The sequence below is a fragment of the Cynara cardunculus genome, assembly GCF_001531365.2.
Source record: "Cynara cardunculus var. scolymus isolate 2C chromosome LG 10, CcrdV1, whole genome shotgun sequence".
Lineage (NCBI taxonomy): Eukaryota > Viridiplantae > Streptophyta > Magnoliopsida > Asterales > Asteraceae > Cynara > Cynara cardunculus.
Window position 1 is genome coordinate 18,970,780 of NC_037537.1, and position 21,691 is coordinate 18,992,470.

General features: G+C 31.5%; 1 protein-coding gene and 1 pseudogene across 1 annotated transcript; both read left to right on the forward strand.

The window, feature by feature from the left end:
• The window catches only part of LOC112520075, a 16,942-nt pseudogene extending 6,755 nt beyond the window's left edge, over positions 1 to 10,187 (forward strand).
• Positions 10,188 to 10,719: 532 nt separating this feature from the next.
• Positions 10,720 to 13,201, forward strand: LOC112519757 (nucleoside diphosphate kinase B). Its single transcript, XM_025128003.1, has 4 exons — positions 10,720 to 10,838; positions 11,519 to 11,567; positions 12,033 to 12,264; positions 12,922 to 13,201. Exons 1-4 carry the CDS (start codon positions 10,788 to 10,790, stop codon positions 13,034 to 13,036), a joined length of 447 nt encoding a protein of 148 aa, XP_024983771.1. The 5' UTR covers positions 10,720 to 10,787; the 3' UTR covers positions 13,037 to 13,201.
• Positions 13,202 to 21,691: the final 8,490 nt, after the last annotated feature.

The following is a 21,691-nucleotide window of genomic DNA, read 5'->3' on the forward strand; positions in this document are numbered from 1 at the left end:
AATAAAATATTAAAATCACGATGTATCTCGCTGCATTGCGCGAGTACGCTTCTAGTATATATATATTATGATTATGAAAAATTATGATTGATTAAATAAGGTTTATACGGTTTGTATAAATAACATGATTTGCAAAGTAAACCTCTTCTTTCTCTCTCTATACACGAAATGGAAATGGAAATGGAAATGGAAATGGAAATGGAAATGAAAATGAAAATGGAATATATGTAATGTTGTGAAAATGATGGATGGATATTTTATTCCATAGGGAATATGATTAATATGGGTAAAGATTAAAGGATCCGACACTCTCATGATTATTCATTCCATTTTCAAACTTATCATGAGTAGAGAATTTTACAACTTGAAGCAACACGTCTGCACACACACACACACTCACTCTTTACTCTTTTACTCTTTAGAGAGAGAAAAGATGGTCTCTCAAGAGAGAGAGAGAGAGAGAGATTGTGTTCGAAGGAGAGACATAGCTAGCTAGCTACCTAGGGTTTTAGAGAGAGATGATGCTTGAAGAAGAGATCTAAAAGGCTAGGGTTTCAGACAGATGATTGTTACTTGTTAGGGATGAATGAGAGAGATGATTCTTTAAGGAGAGAGAGAGAGATGGGTTTGGGAGAGATAGAGATAGAGAGAGATGGGGGTGGAAGGGTGGGATGAATTCCATGCAGTAATAATTAGAGAGAGATTTTCACCTCATCAATCAATGTCAAAAGTCTACAAACAAATTTAAAACCAATGATGAGAAACAGGAGTCTACTTCCATTTCCATATTCTTGTTCCCTTCGCACCCTTGGCTTTGGGTGCATCACATTCACACTCACACTCTGACTGCGACCACTCGCTTACGCTCAAACATTACATTCCTTTACCAACCAACCAACCATCTCATAAATTGAACAACCCTTTCGTCTTCTTCATAAAATCAATATATATGGTGTTTGATTGGTTTGTGTTTGACTCTAAAGATCAAAAGTATCAGAAGATCTCAGGTTCAAATCTAAAGAGGAATAAAAACCCTCTTATGACCACGGAAGTTCAAATGTGATGACTTCAAACTATCTGCAAAGCAGGTGGTCGTTCTAAGATTAGTCGGCTCGCATAACGGGTTGGATATTCAGGTTAATCCAAAAGAAAATCAATATATTTGATTCATGTAAAAGAGACGTTTTTCATATACATAACGTTGTACATTTAAATATAATTTTTTTCCAAAAACAAACACATAACATTTACAAGATAGCAACTTATAGAAGATCTGAGCATATTTTTCTATAACACCAAGTATTAGAGAATCTTCAAATAGGAGATTTTTATAAGTAAAAAAGTGTTGATTCGTATAAGCAAGTGTCCGTTCTTAGAAGAATCTCACGTTTGGAGTGAGTTCTTGTAAGAACGTCGTATCATGTGAGTTCCTCTACAAAACCTTAGTTTTTACCTTTTAGCGACGTTTTAATCAAATTTATATATATATATATATATATATTAATAATAATCATGAGTTATATTTTGTAGTTTATTTTACGAGAAAGAAAAACAGATACAGTATTTATAAACTGTGCAGATATTGCTTATGGTTCATAAGTTTTTTAATTATATATATATATATATGTTATTAACAACATTTTAAATATTTAATTGTGATCAAAAACCTTTTCTAAAATTACATGTCAATAAAGCATTCAATTTTTTAATGTAATTGTGATATGATTTGCATATATGTGTACAAAAAATGAGATGAAAGGTTATGATTAAAATTATAAGAGACAAAATGTGTAGGGCAAATATGCCCAATAATTATGCTTCCCCAAGATGATTTTCATACCTTTTATTGGGTTTTTTAATAATAAATATCAAAAAATGTCGATTTACATATGTATCTAGATCTATGGTTTCTAATAATTTTTTCAAAATTGTAACACGATATTTTCTAAAATTCTTTTAAAATATCAGAAATTTGTGGACGATTATTAATTAGTTCAAACAAATTTAGATCGAAAACCAGGGTCGTCCCTTAGCATATTAAATGTGATATTTTGAATAGGGCCCACGAAATTTACATGTGTTTAGGTCTTTTTATCGATCTGTGTAAAACTATAGCCGAAATTATTTAGGTTTGCCATTAATTGTTTGGTTTTAGATTCAAATTATTAATGGTTTAGGTTTAGTTTCATATTGTTAATCGTTTTAGGTTTAGCCCATTTTTGCTATTAACATATATTTTCTGTTATCTCATTTATGCAATGTAATCAAAAGTTTTGGATGTAGCAGGGTCTCCAAAAAGATTGGAACATCCTTGTCGAAAACACATAAAAAAATAGATGTTGTAATTTATAAATACTCGTCCAAGAAGATCAGTAGTCGACATCTAAAATGTTAACGCAATATTCAACTTTTACCCTTTATAGTGGGTCATATGAATTTCTTATAAACATATATAGATTTGTTTGATTCAAATATACCTGATGATAAACTTAATTTCATAAAAATTAATTGGTATAAACACATTCATACATACAGATGATAATATCAGGTGTGACCATGTAGGTCTGTCGGTAGTGTCTCTACACGTACGGTGCAACCCCATAAGAATGAAGACCCATTATTTGTGGTGTTCATTGCTCAAAGGTACTATCTGTTCGTAGGATATATTTACGATGTATAATTATGTAAATGCAAGACCATATCTAATTTTTTGTACATGACCTCCAAAATGTCAAGGCCCGTGTTGGATAACATATATACAGTCGATATTTACATACTAAAGTTATCGGTATCTTACTTTTACTCGATTAATTTCATAATATCGAAGTTTATCACCATATACGATTAAATCTAACAAATTGTTCGTTACAAAAAAAATAATTAAAATATATGGTGGTAAAGATAAAATATTGTTGGTTAATATGGCTTACGTTTCATTTTCGACATAATACTAAAATTGAAAATAGTTACCATTCAACTAAGTTTAATGAATCATTAATCAAGAGCTTAGGATTTGTTAGTGAAAAAAAAATAACACAAACTTTATTTTAATAATTTTGATATTAAATATATTAAAAAATATTTAATAAATTTTAAATAAAATATTATTTCTCTTCCTCTCTTTTCTATAGAATTTTAGAGATTTTTCTCTAAATTTAAAGATTTTCATTTGATCTCTATTTTAGCATAATTATTAGAATTAATAAATTTGAATCTTCAAAATTTTATATTTTAACACACTACAACAAAATCGGGTTATAAGATGTTCTAATAGACCTCTTTATAGGGCGCTCTCAATTTCTAAACGTGTTAATAGACCTCTTTATAGGACTTAGTTTATAGGATCAAAAAATAAAGTGTCATATCTAAAGGCGTTGTAACAAGTTTATATGATGTTTTTTGACGTCGTAATGTGTTTTTTAGTACACTTTTAATATAAAGCATCTCATTAGCAATTTTATAGGATACTATTTGAAAAATTGTCCTATAAAAACACGTGTCTTATAAAAAATTGAGTTTATAGAATACTTTTTCAAAAGTGTCCTATAAATTGCTAATACGACGTTTTCTATTAAAAATGTTCTAAAAAACTTGTTAAGATGTCCAAAAGCGTCATATAAACTTATTACAGCGCCTTTAGATATGACATTTTATATTTTAGTTTTATAAATTAAGTTCTATAAAGCAGTCTATTGAAACGCTTAGAGATTGGGGGCGTATTATAAACCTAATTTTGTTGTAGTGACATAACTATTGGAGATAATTTTGATTCGTACAGCTCAGTCCTTTTTGCCACCTATCGATTGGAATGTGGACTTAAAAGCCCAATAGTGTTACAGAAGGCCCATAGAATAGTTGCTTTATGGTGTGAAGGTCCAATGGGCTATTAAACTTGTAAAATATAAATGATATTATTTTTTATCCATTTTTAAAAATTAAATGCTCCAAACTTTTTGAGTTTCATCCCCTACTTTCTAACTCTAAGAAATAAATGGGTTGAATTAGGGTGAGCATGGTGCAATGCAAGGTCAAACTGCATTGCATATGCTTCAAATCAAGCATAAACTGATTGACCATGTCGACATACTAAAACCAGCATTCACTATCAAATTGGTGGCTCTATAGCCTCATTCTCATCCCATTTCCGTAGCATACTGTTCTTCACATGTTATGTTATCGGTCATACTATAAATCAAGAGTTTGGGTTGAATTGTGACATTGAATTTATCATATTCTTGTTCATGTTATGACCCACTTAACTGATTACAATAATACAACAATTCCTTGTTTTTTTTTTTTTGTCTAGTTTTGCTTATAATTTGAGAGGAACACAGATGCAATTTCCATTATACGATATCCCTTTGAGCAAATAACCATGTTGTTCACTATCGTTTCTGCTCTTCTCGATCTGATGAGCTCCATGGGCACATGTTCTCGATTTGATGAGTTCCATGAGGACATGTTCCAAGTTGTATGTGTTTCTTTGACTTGCACTTTAGTCCATGCCTTCTATCATTGTCACAATGTAACAATTTGTCTCACATGAATAGAAAATTAGACTTGTAAGATCCTTATAAATTCAAAGTTATGTGCTACCAATAACTTCTACCAAGGTTTTAAGTTGAATTCGGAGTTATTGGACCAACATGTTACTCTGGGTTTGGAGCGTTACAAATAGTATCTCACAACTTTGAGCTTATAAAGAGTTCACAAATCTATTTTTCTATCCATGTCGGACAGTTTGTTACAACAAACAACCCCTTGGACCGCCACTTTGATTTACATATCTTTTACTTGTTCTCCTTTTGTGCTCTCACATATATATATATATATATATATATATATAATTATTTAAAAAATGTAATATTTATAAATATATTTAGTACCTTAGTCATTTGCGACGAGACAATCCAACATGACGAATTTTTGGGTCGGGCTAAAATCTACTCATTTGAATGCAAACACGATTAAATAGTAATATACAAAACAGAGATAAATAGAAACGAATAAGCATATAAAACTTGAATCAATCAAACATAAATGGGCTTTTGAAAAGTAAAAGTAAAAGTAAATGGAACTTTAATTGAATCAAACAAATAATTATTTTTGTTTTCTAACTTGAATACTTGATTAATATTTGTTTGGACATAATAAAAAAAAAAGGAGTTGGTTTCATGATCCATAGTTTTTACGTAAAAGTTCCTTTTCGGATTGTTTTTAAGATTCACTCGAAGAAGTGGGCCTGAATTCCTACGAACAACGTTTCAGCGAATAGAGTTTTTTACAACGAAATTCAAAAATACAATATAAATAAATGTTTTTATGCTATATTTTATTATATAGTATCTTGGATTTAATTCTCTTATATACTATATTATATAGTATTTAGATTTCTTTTGGTTTGCAAAATTAGATATGTAATTGAATTCTATTCATATCTTTTTAGGATATTTTTTAATTTGAAATATGAAATCTCATAAACATAGGGTTTTGAAAGTTTACGGACGGGAGCGCTTGGTATTTTACGGAATCTCGTAAGATTTGTATGTAATAATATTCTAAAAATAGTAAAAACATTTGTTTCATAATAATCAATAATAAAAAGATAATTTAATTATTTTTAATTTATTTTATAACTCATTTATAAAAAATGAAATTCAATTTCATTCCTTATCATACATACCAAAGATTCCAAAACTTTCCAAATCCAAATATTTCCACGAAATTTAAATCCCTTTAAATCATTCCGTCAAACCAAACATTAAGGGTACAATTTATAAACATTATCCCGTTTGATTTGTAGGATTATTTTGAATTTGTGGAGATTTGGAATTGAATTATATTGCAATCTCATGTTTGGTTTGAAAGAGTTCCTAGAACTAAAATCCTGTACAAACATATGATTTTGAAATCCTACAGGGATGGTTGGTGTTTCATGGGATTTCGTAGGTTTTGTAGATAATAATGTTTTAAGATATGTTAAAATTATTTAAATTGTAATAATCAATTAATAAAAAGATAATTTAATTATTTATAATTTGTTTATAAAGAATGAAATTCAATTCCATTACAAATCCCACAAACCAAATACCATCAAAGATCTCAAATTCTTGCGGTTCCAAATTTTGTCACTCAATCCAAATCTCTCAAAACCATTCATCGAATCAAACACCCCCTACTTATAAATTATTAATATATAAAGTGTTTCAGTTTCTTAAATATTTCCAGTTCCAATCTTTAAATGTTAAGAACAAAGTTCTTTGGATCATGGGGTATTACATTTCAGATGAAAGACTAGTTATAAAAAGGACTTAGGTTCGGTCATGGCTCGACCAAGGCCTAATTCAAGACCGTTCAAGACCCAACCAAAACCTGATTATATTACAACTAAAAATGTAATGAATAGGAACATTTAGGTAAATTCAGTTAAGTTTGTGTAGCTCAAAGTTAGTATTCACATTTGAATGAAGAACCAACTACAACTTACAAGCTTTGAAGATCGGACCTGAACAATTTTGCACCTTGAGACGGGTTTGATAAGACTGAACCGGAGATCGGTCCTTTGTATGTCTCAATTTAAGTATTCACATGAGTATAAATGAGACGAGACAACTCGCGATCTACTCGAGATCAACTCGGTCAATATTCGTCTCGAATAGGCTCGACTCGACATACTAACGAGTCGAGCCGAGCCGAGCCGAACTATCTAATACTCGACTCGATAAGCTCGCGAGATACTTGAATATATTTTTTATATAATTAATTTTATAATATAGTTTATAAAATATACAATATAAAAAATTAATAACAATTAATTGATATAATATGTTAAAATAAGATAATAAACTAAAATTGAGAACTTAAAAGTAAATGACCTAACATAATATATATAATATTTCACAATTTATAACTACACCTTACAAAATTAAAAAATTAAAAATAAATTGGATTATGAAATAATAAAAAATTCTAACTTAAACTCGGCGCCTCATTAAGTCATTATTCAAAGAACAAAGTCTCCACTCTCAAGTCTCAAAAGAAAATTTAGAAGTTTATAACATTAACCATAGGAGCACCTCCCTCTCCTTTGCCTGCGACGACCGACGAGCCAAATCGGAAGCTTTCTCAAACGCCTCCGACAACCTTCCTCTCCCACAGTCATACGCTGACGACAATCTATTTCTCACACGTCGGCGACCTTCGTCTCCCACAGTCACACGCCGACGACGACCTATTTCTCACACGTCGACAATCTTCCGCTCCCACAGTCACACACTGGCGAAGACCTCTCTCTCACACGTTTTCTCATACCTCGTTTTCCTCCCAGCCTCCCTCTCATTTTCTCACAAGGCCATTTTAAGGAACTAATGCTAATGTTTTTAATTTTAATTTTATGTTAGAATCTGATTATATATTCTGTTTTAGTTTTTTGTTTCAAGTTAGTTTGCTTCTGTTTTAGTTTTTCATTTCAAGTTAGAATGTAACATGATTCTGTTTTAATTTTCTTACTGTTTTTAGTTTGAATCTGACTGATTTTAAGTTCGGACTTGAATAATTTGGTTACTTGTTTTTAGTTGGAATCTCATTAAGACTACTCGTTTTTAGTTGGAATCTGATTATATAATTTGTTTCTATTTGGAGTTTAAGTTTATTTAAATATGCATGCATTTATATTTCTATCTTTGTAAGGAATCTAATTCATGTTTATATGTGTAAGGAATCTGATTAATGTTTATGTTTGTAATTAATCTTATTAATGCTTCGTTTTTATGTTTAAATATGCATTTACAATTCTAGAGATGTCTAGTGGATCACAAGTATCTTCCATGACAGTTGGTATTTCAAATGAAGTTTTGCATGTGAATGTTGATGAAAGAGGATCAAATAAAGGGGATAACGTGTTGATGGAGGTTAATGAAGAGCCTTGTGAACCCCCCCCAAAATTAACATTACAATTTAAGAAGTTGAGACTGATAATAACCTTTTTCATAACTCTAAAACACCAAGAAGATCAAAAGTATAAGATTAATTTTTTTTATCCTAAAATGATTAAAAAAAAATAATTGAAAAGTAAGGTGCAAGTATTGTAAAACCCCCCTTTCTCTTTTGAAATCTAAGAGCACTACCATATGCACCGACATTTGAAATCTTGTGTTATAAAAGCAAAACACGTGGGACAACAAAATTTGATTAATTTTTTGCCATTTGATTCAAGCACTGGTATAAATCAATCTGTATTTGTTAGTGCTTTACATAATGGTAAACTTGACATGTTAAAGATGCGAGAGGGGATATCCCATTGGATCACTATGCATGAGCATCCTTTCAGTATTGTTGAGGAGGAAGGGTTTAATTTGATGATGAAAAAGGGAATACATGAATGAAACCGTGTATCTCGAGGTACTATTAAAGCAGACTCTTTCAAAGTCTATGAGTTCGAGAAGAAAAGGCTAAAAGATTTGTTCAAGAAAGTGGAACGAGTAAGTTTGACTACATATTTGTGGAAGTCAAAGCCACAAAAAATTGAATATATGGTGATTACTGCTCTTTTTGTGGATCTTGATTGGAAGCATCAAAAAAGGGTGATTAACTTTGTTCATTTGCCTCCTCCACGTAAATATGCGAAAATAGCTGATTGCATCTTATTATACCTAAGCGAGTGGGGAATTGAGGACAAAGTAAGTTCTAATTTGGTTAATAAATTAGTGTATATATGTGTTTTTATTTTATTTATGATTTGTGTACTAATAAAGTTTAATCTTTGTGTATTCGTGTTAGGTTTTCACAATTTTATGTGGATAATGCATTTGCAAATTATTCTTGTAATTCCAGTTTTGAAGGAAAATTTTAAATCAAATGAGAGGCTTATTTGTGGTGGAAAATTGTTTCATGTCCGATGTTCTGCCCACATTCTTAACATCGCGGTTCAACATGGTCTTCAACAAGTGAAAGACATTATTGTGAAAGTCCATGATACCATTGATTACTTGAACTTAAGTGATGCACGTCTTAAGCGTTTTGGTGAACTTGTAAGCCAATACAACATGAATCATTGGAAGTTAGTTCTTGAATTCAATACACGTTGGAATTCAACATACGACATGATAGATTGTGCCATCAAGTTTAGATAGGTATTTTCTCGATATGCTTTGCATGATCGTAATTATACTTCCTGTCCTAAAGAAGAGGAGTTGGGTAAAATTGCAAAATTGCTTGATATATTGAAAGTATTTAAAGATGCTACTAACTCAATATCTGGTTCTGAATATCCAACTTCTAACTTGTTTCTTGCTAAAGTACAAAGGATTAAAGTTATGTTGGATAAACAATCTCAATTGAATGATGATTTTGTTAAAAGTATGGTAAACCACATGAAAGAGAAATTTGATAAATATTAGGGGGAATGTAACATGCTAATGTCAATAGGGACCGTGTTAGACCCTAGATTGAAATTGAGGACTATAGAGATTGCATGGCCTAAAATGTTTCCTTTAAGTGTAGCTCGAGATAATATTAGTAAAGTCAAAGAGGTGATGCATGAGCTTTTTGATGAGTATGTGAGAATGTATTCTTCTTCTATTGGAGATGAAAGTGGATAATGTGAATTTGGATCAAATACTCATGAAGGAAACGATGGATCTAGTGATTTATCTGAACTTTTGTTAGATGTTTTTAGTGGGGAAACATCGATAACTCGTGTGAAATCTGAGCTTGATATGTATCTAGAAGAGGGATGTTTCTTTAGTCAAGACTACAAATTTAATGTCTTAGTTTGGTGGAAGGAACTCAAATAAGTTCTGAATTTTATCTAGAATGGCTGCAAATTTTATCTAGAATGACTGCAATTTTTTTATATCTAGAATAGCTGCAAATATCTTGTCTGTTCCTATCACTACCGTGKTTTTAGAGGCCACTTTTGGTGATGGTGGTTGTGTAATAGATCCTCATAGAGCTTCTCTTGCTTCGAAAACGCTACAAATGTTGATGTACACGGGTGATTGATTGATGTAGATCACTCCACAGAGTGAAAATGAAGAATAAGATAAATGTGCAAATATGCTAAGTTATTTATCTTTACCTTTAACAGGTATACTAATTTGTTTTTGTTTTTATTGTAGAAGAACGAAGAACAACCTAAGGAAAATCTTCATTCAAGTGCCGTTCATGGAACCCGAGAATTGAATTGAAATAAGATCGTGTTTTGATTTGTTGATGGATTTATAAGTACTTGGTTTTCATATTGTATTTTTTTTTTTGGTTGTAAGTTACAATTAGTTACGATTTTATTTTGTATTTGGTTGTAAACTTTTAATTTTTCGGGTTTAATTTGCTGGTTTTTTAAATTTATTTCGAACTTCTATTATTAGTATGCATTAAATAAGTTCGAGCTTGATTCGAGTTCGAGTTTGAGAAATAGTTATCGAGTTCGAGTCAAACTTTGATTTTTATTACTTGCGAGTTTTCGAGTCGAATTCGAGCTTGGAAATTAGGTTACAAGTTCGAGTCAGTGATACTCGAGCTCGACTAGCATTATTTACATCTCAACGAGTTAACTTGGTAAATGACTGTTTTGTCCTTGCCTTATTTGGTAAAACCATTGCCAAAATACTAGGGGTAATGAGGGTAAAAATCGTGAAAATACTTGAAGAATATTCCTGGTATTTAGGGTTAGGGTTTAATTTGACCGACGGCGGATGACTCGCATGTATAAATCATCTTATTCCTCGGTTCCCACCGTATAACACTCGTCCCTGTCGATTTGCAAATTACCCTAAAAGAACTCTAAGATGGAGCAGACCTTTATCATGATCAAGCCTGATGGCGTTCAAAGAGGCCTTGTAAGTATTCCTTGTTCACTTTATTCTTATTCTTGTTCCGAATTTTATCTTTTGGAATCTAAAATCCCATTAGGGTTTTGTCGTTTTTTTTTTTGTTTTGTAACTGATTTTCCAATCCTTTTCTAGTTTCTAATAAATCTGGTTGTTGGTTTCTTAATTTCTTTTATGTTATACGGATTTGTAGATTCAAAGATCCCAAATCCAGATGTGTTACTTATAACTTCCGATTTTCAACTCTGTTTTTCCAGTTTTTTTAGTTTTCGATGAATCTGGTCATGGGGTTTTGAATTTTGATGATTCTATGTTATTGGGTTTTAGATGTTAGTTCAATACCTTTGAGGAATTCAACAAATTTTGTGAAAACTTGTAAGCAAACAGGCAGAGACACTCTGAAATATTGATTTTTGTTTCTGGTTTATGATCTGCATCAGTTGATTGCTCTGTTGGTTTAGTGTTTTTTTTTTTTTTTTGAATTTGCTTTATTTAAGAACAAAGTGGATCATGCCCTTTTCACAGAACTGATGTAGAAAAATCTGAGGCAACGTACAAGTTTCACTGCAGGGTGGACAAGTTAACATGAAATAATTGCTCAGTATTTGTTAAAAATGTTGATTTTGTTTGTGTTTAATATGCTCATGATTGTTTGTGTTCAAGTTGTGACCACTTTGATCTTGTTATAGGTTGGTGAAATCATTGGTCGATTTGAGAAGAAGGGTTTCTCTTTAAAAGGTACAACTTCTACTCGATTACATGGTCAAAGTCTCATTACACACATATTAAAGAAAATTAGGAACTAATTGGCCCTCTTAATTATGACATTAGGGTGTGATTGTATTCATCATATCTATTTACCCATTTGATCGTATCAGTATCTACTCGATCTTCATTTTTGAATTTTGAAAGATTGTATGCAAATTGGGGGATTAATAAGCAACTTTTTTGTTTTCTGTTTGTGTGTCCCACTTAAATTGCAAATCTTCTTTTTCTTTTATCAAATCTGAAGCTAAAGTTGCATATTTTCCCTTTGTTATGATTACGAATTATTGATTTTGGTCGTGGGTTCATTTTTGGTAACTGTTTAGAGGAATCTAAGGGCGTAATTAATAGTCGAACAGAAATCAAAACTCCTTTTACAAAACCAAAAAAATGTAAACTAATTATGAAAAATGACTGGATGTTTTGTTTTGTATTTAGGATTGAAGTTTGTGACTGTGGAACAAGCTTTTGCCGAGAAGCATTATGCTGATTTGTCCTCAAAGCCTTTCTTCAATGGTCTAGTTGAGTACATCATCTCTGGGCCTGTTGTTGCCATGGTTTGGGAAGGCAAGAACGTGGTCACCACTGGTCGCAAGATCATTGGTGCTACAAACCCTGCCGAGTCTGCCCCTGGCACCATCCGTGGGGATTTTGCAATCGACATTGGCAGGTACAATCGCATATTCTATCTATAAAGTTCAAAACCATTTGTTACATTCATTTCTGCCGGCTGCTCTTTAGTGCCTAGATGGTCAATGTATTGTGTATTTGGTCAGCAGGAAGCCATAATTGTGCTAGATGTCGATAGTCAATGGTCAAATTCAAGAAAATTCATGGTGCCAAAATATAACTTGCCTAGTTGTGAGGAATGGACTTTCGTTCCTTGAGGGTGTGTTTACATGGGACAAGACATAACGGAATAAAAACTTCTTGTCCCATATTTGGTGTGACAATGAGACTCGGACCAGGGACCGGACATGACTGAGTGGGATAAAAATACAAATTTTCTATCACACCATGATAGGTGAAAGAAAAATAGGGAGATGGCACAAGTTTGGTGAATTACTAAATTAACCTTGTCAAATTAAACTGCAGGTCTTTCGCAATTCTTTCTCCTGTTTACCAAACTCATCGGTCATGTCCTGTCTAGTTCTATTCACTCGTGTCTGTGTACCAAACACACCTTAGATGTCGTTGACTTTGACCAGACCATCATATTCAATTTTAACCTGCCACTGGTCATAGTTGTGCGTATGCATTTTCTAGCGGAAAGTTGCTTGTTTCGCACTTGGTGATACGAACATATCATGTGTTTGTTTATGTGCAGAAATGTGATTCACGGCAGTGATGCTGTTGAAAGCGCAAAGAAGGAGATTGCTCTGTGGTTCCCTGAGGGTGTTGCTAACTGGTCTTCCAGCCTTCACCCATGGATCTATGAATAAATGGTTGTTGAGAGTGTGATTTAAGCTTATTATGTTACAACCACCCTTTATTTGTCTTGCTGTTAGGGTGTAATCTGTTGTCAACTGGTCTTGTTAATGGATTTTGATGTCGTGAGGAACTTTTTGGTATGGTAAATCTGTTTTATTATCATGTTCGTTCTCTAATCGTGTTCATGTTAGCTGTAGGTCTTGGTTGGATTATGGGTACTATCAACAAATCTGTATGGCTTCTTAGATAGAGAATGGTTTGTTTGGGAATGCTTTATAGAATAAGAGGTTTTTTGGTTGGTTTTCTATTAAGTCATATACAGATCTGGAAGGTTTTTGTCTAGGAGGGTTTTTTGATAGATGAAAGAAGTGTGTTTTTTTTACCAGGATGGGCAAAGTTTGGAAAAAAAATTGACTTTATAAAGCTACCCTTAGGAGCTTGTTGATCAAGTCATTTTGTATGTCATTTAAGTTACATCATCAAACTGTCATGTATAGATGATAAAATAAGTTGCAAGTCCCGTTAAGCTCAATAAACTGCTAATAAACATGTCATGTAGGTGAGGTTGGGTCTCTTCGGGTAGGCAAGGTCGGGAGGGAAAGGGAGAATGAGTGTTCTATTTCTTGTATTTTTTTTATTAACCTGGATATTCAACCCGTTATGTGAACCGACTAATCTCAGGACGACCACCTGTTTTGTAGATAACTCGGAGTCATCGCATTTGAACCTCCATAGCCACAAGGGATTTTTATTTCTCATAGGATTTGAATCTGAGACCTCTTGGTACCTTTGACTTTTGGAGTCAAGTTCAAACCAATCAAACACCACCCTTGTGGTTTTTATTTCTTGTATTTAATATCTTGTTAAGTCATTAATATACACATTAGACCAGTTACATATACTTTAAATATTTTCTTCATTTCTATGTAACTTGTATGTTTGTTTTTATATGTATGTTCATTTATATGTGATCATTTATATCCAAGTTAAAAAAAATAGTTGAATGTGATCTATTTCGTGAGAAATACGGATAAGTTGCATCTTATTCAAGGTAACAAGTATACGAGAAAATTTTGATATACCGAAGTTTCAACCCAACTAATCCAACTCAATCTATATGGTTTGGATTAGGGTGAGTTGTGATTTTTCAAATCACAAACATCCGGTTGGATTGTTCAAATGTCTTCAACTCGATCAACACAACTCACATTCACCCCTTACTGGAAAACTGACATTTACCTCTTTTTGTTGCAAAATTTGCAAAAGGCGCATGGCAATCAAGTCTTGCCATGAGTGCACCCTTATGTATATGATACAATCGTTGAGTGTGAGATGTTAAACAAGTTGTGGTTATTGATATAAGCCAAAGAAATGTGAGAATGACTAATCACTAGTGTCAAGACCTCACATTAATGTTCGATTTCACAAAGTTGAATCAAATCATTGCTATCACATGATTCTGAGAGGAACACATATCACATAGGATAGAGACATGAACCTAAGTTCCTAACAAATACAAAGACCATAATTAAACTGAAATATAAAGACTGCTGAATAAATTTATGGTTGTATTCCCACATTTTTGCCTAATTTCTCGAAAAGATGAATCATCCGTCGTTGTCGTTTCATTTTGTCGTAGCTAAAAAAAAAATCGTAAATGGAAGACGTAAAATTATTTTATTTTATTTAATTAAAGGTTAAATTAAATAAATTAGAATTGAAAAGACTAAGGATGTGTTTGAGATTGCTTATAAAAACAACTTATTGACTTATTCCGGTCTGATATCGGTAATAAACATTTTTTGAGTGTTTGGATAAACAACTTATACCGGTGTCAAACCGATAATAAAGAGTTTTTGAAAAAATTAAACCTTTCTAACTTATAATAAATTAATAAATGATTTTATAAAAAAAACATAAATGGTTTCAAATATCAATCCAAACACCCCTAAATAAAGAAAGCTTTGGGGGTATGAATCTTACAAGAACACATGGAGGTAGTTAAAAGAAAAAGGGTTCAATTAGATTGCACACACGTGAATAAAATGGTCCCAAGTGAAAAAGAAAGCCAACCTCCATGCTTGTAGCCTTGTAGGCCTCATCATAATCATCTAATTTTTTTTATAAGATATATTAATATATATTTTTAATAACTTATTAATTACTAGAGTCTATCAGATAAAAATAATAATGATCAAAATCAGTAATCTATTATATCCAAATTTATTTTTGATGTTTTATATGTTTTGATTGAATCATCAAAATCAATCAATTCTGACTAATTTAAATCCAACATAACTCAATCAGCCGTTCTGAAAACATGTTTGTAGCACATCCCGACTACATTCTGGTGAACAATGACGATTGTCGGTGTTCAATAGTAATCAGTTCATTGTTATCCCTTATCTGTTATTACTGAAGCCTGTCAGATAAAACTGATAGTGATCAAATCAGTGGCTTATCATACCCAGATTTACCTTATTTTTATATTGTTTAGACCGAACCATTGAGATCAATGGCTATTGGTCGGTTTAATCCCAACCATACTCAACTAAATGGCTTAAAAAGTAAAAATATGTTGATGTAAAACACTACAACAATGACACGATAAGTGATGGAATAGTGGTTGATGCAACGAGGTGGTCCCTTGGCTGCCATTGATGAGGACCATGAACGAAGTTCTTTTGTTTTATTGAAATTCAAGCTGTCATATTTTGAAAGCCTAACGTAAAGAAAAATGTATAAGTTTTTTTAGTTGAGTATTCAAAGTTTATGTTTTAGTCATCAGAACTCAAACAGATAAAATTTAAGAGTTATATTTGCCATATTTAATAATTTTAATCAAATTCGATATAAATAAAGCCGATTAGAAGTATTAGGTTGCGTTTGTTTTTTAAGATGTGCTAAAGTCTGAAGTCTGATTTCACTTTTGATTTTTAGGAGGTGGTGCTGAAGTCTGAAATCTGAATAAGTCAGACTGTTTGTTTTTACCTCTGGAGTCTGAAATCTGAATCAGTCAGACTGTTTGGAGATTGAGAGTGTGTGGATCGATCTGGGTCATGATCGATTTGGAGATCGAATGTCTTGCGTGATAAATTTGGAGGGTTGGATCTGGAGGTGAGGATGAAGGGAGCGATTAAGAGAATTTAAGTGATTATGTTATCACTTTTTTGTTCAGAGTAAAATAAGAGCTTTTCAGCTCTTATTTTAGAAAAAACAAACTGTTTGAAAATAAAAACATCTGACCGATTCAGACTTAAGAGACATTTAAGTGGTTTTTTTTTTAAAACAAACAAACCCTTAATGATTATCGTTAAACTTTTTATTAAGCTTTTAGAGAAGCAAGAAAAGTTGGGTAGTTCCATGATGCTAACGACCCTAATTTGCCAACATCACCATGTGACCTACTTTTATACATGTTTTCTGCCTTTTCCAATGGGGGTAAATTATGTCCCCGTTCCAATTCTGGTATTTCTATATATATATATGGTTGGATTTACGTAAGACCAAAGGTTTTTCGTGAGACCCGTAAGACCAATTTATGTTCATTGATCAAAAATCCAGACCCTTTCTTACGCTTCTCACTTTAACTCTTATTGTAACACGATTTTTCATATATAGAAAGAGAGAGAGAGAGAGAGAGGGAGGGATAAACTAGTAGATAAAAAAACAAGTACGATGTTTTTTCCAAAAAAATTGGGACATTGTTATGACGATAACCATAAATGATAATATTTTAGATTCTCATAACCCCGATTTTACAGATTCTGTAAACTTGTTGGACCAATCGTAATCATTCTTTAGTCATAGTTAATTCAAATGTTAGAGTCAATGATTAAGGATACATAGTAATTTTCATTTGTAAGTTACTTCATTGTACTAAATGAGATGTTATAATTATGTCACCATTTTCAAGGTTCTCAATAATTATGTTCAAATTAATTTGAATGATAGATAATCAAAATGAACACGGTACCATTCAACATATTGATTCAAATGATTTTTTTTTTCGTTTTCAGTGTTTTGAATGATCTGTTCACGGTTCACATGTTGTTCATACATGAACTAGAATCATTAATACACAAATAATCGGTCACAAGTTCATTAGTGAACAATTTTTATAAATACCGATTTTTGTTACTTATCGTATAAATGTTCATTGGTAAATTAATAAACCATTCATAAGTGAACAAATAAAATGTGATTCATTTCGATTTCAAAACAATGAAGGAGAAATTCCTAGGAACTGAAATTGGTGCATAATAAAAGCTCCTGATCTTTTCCAATTATACCATGTTTATTGTTCATTATGACATAACACACGTTCATTTTACTATTCTTACAAAAATGCCACTGATGTTTTAGTTCGTAGATCGAGTAAATTAAATGTTATGATTGATTCACATTGTTAATACCAAGTATATGATTAACAAATGAACTTGCCCCCATATATATATATATATATATATATATATATATATATATATATATATAGGGTTGGGTTCACGTGAGACCAAAGGTTTTTCGWGAGACCCGTAAGACCAATTCATGTTTATTGATCAATATTATAAGCTAATGATCTAATAGTCTAAAGTTGCACGGTGACAATTTTGTGATTATTGAGAAGTCTCGTGACAATCTTGTGATTATGAATGTTCAGATTGTAGATTAAATCTAAGGGTTGATAATTGGTCTTACAGGTCTCACGAAAAACCCTTGGTCACACATGATCCCAAGACTATATATATATATATATATATATATATATATATATATATATATATATATATATATATATATGTGTGTGTGAACCTATAATTTGGAACATGTTTGTTTAAATACCTAATCAATGACATACCCATGTAGTGCGTACGGTGGCACAGACCACTATTCCGTTCATTTGTCATAATATAAAAAGTTATATCGTCGTGAAAAACATCACTGTATCAATTTGTTGGGTGTCTTCGACTCTTCATATGTATTTTGAAATTACAATAGAGACATAAATTTTCTTTGATAGAGTTGGTACAAGACTTCTCTTTCACTCTAAACCCGAGTTAAAATCTTGTTTAATGCCATTTTCTTAATTTTTAGCTTTTAATTTAAAATTTATTGTCTTTTTGAAAAAAAAAATTCAATAAAAGACCTAAACATTGGACCTCACATATAAAAAATAATGAACTAACCAACAAACTAATGATGATTTTATAAAAAAAACATTTTTATATTTATTTTTTTATAGTAAAATGATACCACTATTTAATAAAATTTCTAGTTCAGTCTTGGTACCTAATATGACATCATGCTGGTAAATTTGATATATTTAGAAAAATATGTTTATTAGAATATATAATTTCAAACCATAGAATTTTAAATAAATATTTTAAATTAAATATGTGATTTAAAATTTTGTTTCAAAAATAAATATTAAATGAAAGCAGATTTGGTTTGAAAAGCTTGAAGAAAATAAAAGAGCTTTGCAAAAGACTTTATTTCAGTTAATATGAATGGATCATTTACGAAATATTTACCGAATAAATTTATTCGGTCAGATTATCTTACAGAATGAATATGATAAAGATCAAGAATCTTACTCAGTAAGTGGAAGACAATGACTGAGAGCATTACCCAGTAAGTGAGGGATACTACTCTTACCACGGTTAGCACTTACCAGGTAAATCGTTGCATACGATACTGTTTCTGTGGACAAAAATCTTATCTTATAAGTAAACGATAGTGTTGAATTTTGTTGGCAAACACTTACCAGGCTAAGCGTTTGATAAACGGCCCTTTAGTGCCTCTAACGTAGAGATGGCGAAATGGACATAGTGTGGCTCGGGACCCGCGATTCCGATCGATCCTTAACCGGTTACACTTTTTTGGAAATTCACAGTCTGACCCGTGACAGGTTATAGGACCAGGCCAAAACTTTTTTTAGAAAATAAGTTTTTATAAATTATATATCAAGATTTCTACAAGATTTTCAATTTTTTAACACAAATTTCAAGTTTTTTTTTAAGTTTTATCAAATTCTTTTTGACGTTGTCAAGTTCTTTTTAAGTGTTCCAATACTAAATCTGGAAGATCGTAATTGTAAAAACATCTATAACATTTTTGTGTAAAAAATTAAAATAAACTTTTTAAAGTATATTTAAATGATCTAATTAGAGATTTTAAAATGTATTTCAATAAAATGTTGTCCAAAAAAAAAAAAGAAGTCTTCAAATATGATTTTTCTATGTTCAAAATTGATTTTTGGGGAAAAAAATTGGGACCAGTTTGGGCTTAGCCAGGGACCGGTGACAAAACACATTGAACGAGCCATGGGTTTTTGATCGGGACTGGAATAGAGTCTAGCATATAGTTCAGTTGGTAAAGGGATGGATCTCGGGTTTGATCTTGAGCCCTCCCGCTAGCCTTAGTCGCTGAATAAACCACAAATGCCCCCCCACATTGGTATCATTGGAGATGGGTTTCGTATGAGGTCACTTGAGATTGTTGGTAATCAACTTTTTGCCCAAATATCAATCAATAGTTGTAATTGATTGCATTTTAATTAAGGCATGTTTGGCAACATAAGCTAGCTTGTACTGAAAAACTCTTGTTTATATTGCCATAAACTAGCTTATTCAAAGGATATTAAAAAAAATTATTGAAATGTTATTTCTGTTACATCTTTAATAATTTTTTGTTATTTTTGGTCATTTTATAATTGTTAACTAACTTATCAGCTACTTTTTGCTAAACGTTAGTTTTATCGGTAACAACTAATTTTGACAAAAATCGACAATCAGTTTCATGCATAAAATAAAATTAAACTGTATCAAACATATCTGATACATGGCATGTAGCTTAGATGGTAAATGGGGGAGGTGACTTTGTCTGAATACAAGACATGTCGTTCGATTCTGGACCATTAGTTTCAACCGTTGAACGAGTCAAAAATGTCTTTGACGTCAATATCAAAGACGAATTCTGTATGGTGCCGATTGAAGTTACCGATCTCAACATTTTGCTAAATATATCTTATTTAAGGGGATGTTTGGGATTGCCTATTTAAAACAACTTATACTTTTCTACAAAAGTCCTTATCAACTTATTATAAGTTAGACGAGTTTAACTTTTTCAAAAAAACCTTATTACTGGTTTAGCACCGGTATAAGTTGTTTATCCAAACACTCAAAAGTGTTTATTACCAATGTCATACCGGAATAAGTCAATAAGTTACTTTTATAAGCAGGGCTGGTCCTAAGATTTTTGATGCCCTGTGCGAAAATAATAAAAAAATGCTCCTAAGCCTTTTTTTAAGCCAATGAAACAACGAAACATGCGATTTTTTAAAAAGTTTAGAACCTATTCGAGCTAAGTGTCTCATCCTAATGTTGATATTTATTAATTATAATAAAAAAAAATATAAGGGGGGAGAGCATAAAAACCAAAACCTCGAATACAAAATATAGAATGATAAAAGGATAAATCATAGATTAAGATCATGCTTCATTTTTTTCCAGTTTTTCTTTTTCCAAATTCAAATTAGCAAAATAGAAACTTCATTTCAATATATGATACTTAAAAGACAAGGAAAACTATAAATAGTTTTTAACTAAAATAGTAATTTACATCCAAATTACTGTCATTGTAAACAAAAAGTAAAACTCAAAAGTTACAGGTCTAATGACTAAAGGATAAGGGTCTATCTGTTAGCAGCTTAATAAACTTAATGGAACTACCAGCTTATTCGTTCAACTATGCATGATTGTTTTGTAGTGGCTTAATGATATAGAAAGTCACTTATCCGGTAAGCTTCTAGAGGGAGCTTTATATAGAAAGTCAAGTTTTTTTTTCCTTTCAAACATGTTCCTTCAAACTAAAAAAACACTCCTTACATTTACGAAAAAACTATCACAAACAAAAACTTTTCCAACTTATACAAACAGATTAATTTATTAAGACAACTTTAGCCATATAGAACTTAATAAAAAAACCAATCAAACGGCCCCTAAATCTAATGCGGTAATGTCAAACCTCAAAGTAAACAAAAGAAGTCAAAAGAACAATAATAAATAGTAAAATTCGTAATCTGTCACTGTGCATTGCAAAGAACAAATGTCCAATAATTAAGACAGTATCACAATATGTAGTTAACGTTGTGCAGTGTGCTCCATCTATGTTGATATAGTGATGTACTCATGTGCAATGAAAATTTCAATTATCAGATATTTCAATATGCAAGAGGAAGACTCATTGTCAAAATGACAAAAGCTCTTTAGCCTTAGCCTAGTAGGTCAGTAACCCACACGACCACATGACCCAACTTTATAATAATCAGTTAGAAATTTAGATTTTTTTTGCAAAAATATTTAAAGATCTATAAATCATAATATGACTCACACAACAACTCAGTAAGTTCAATCAACAGTAGAATTCAGTCATTCGAGATTTTCATCTTTGATTTCTTGAAGCTAATTTCATGACCGTTAATCGACTGGAAAAAGAACTTCATGCCTTGAAAATCGAAATAGTCGAACTTTGAAGAACAAATAAATTGGATTGAGTTGTTAGAACGATGGCACGTTAATTGGTTCACGATGTACATTCAGTATTCATCACTACCAGACCTTGGGCCTATTTTTATAGTTAAATCTCATTTGTCCAATACCCAAATT

Bases quoted from the DNA above. Each gene is read 5' to 3' on its own strand.
- LOC112519757 (XM_025128003.1), top strand. From the start codon at position 10,788: ATGGAGCAGACCTTTATCATGATCAAGCCTGATGGCGTTCAAAGAGGC. The intron at 10,839-11,518 runs GTAAGTATTCCT...ATCTTGTTATAG, and splicing joins ATGGCGTTCAAAGAGGCCTT to GTTGGTGAAATCATTGGTCG. The intron at 11,568-12,032 runs GTACAACTTCTA...TTTTGTATTTAG, and splicing joins GAAGGGTTTCTCTTTAAAAG to GATTGAAGTTTGTGACTGTG.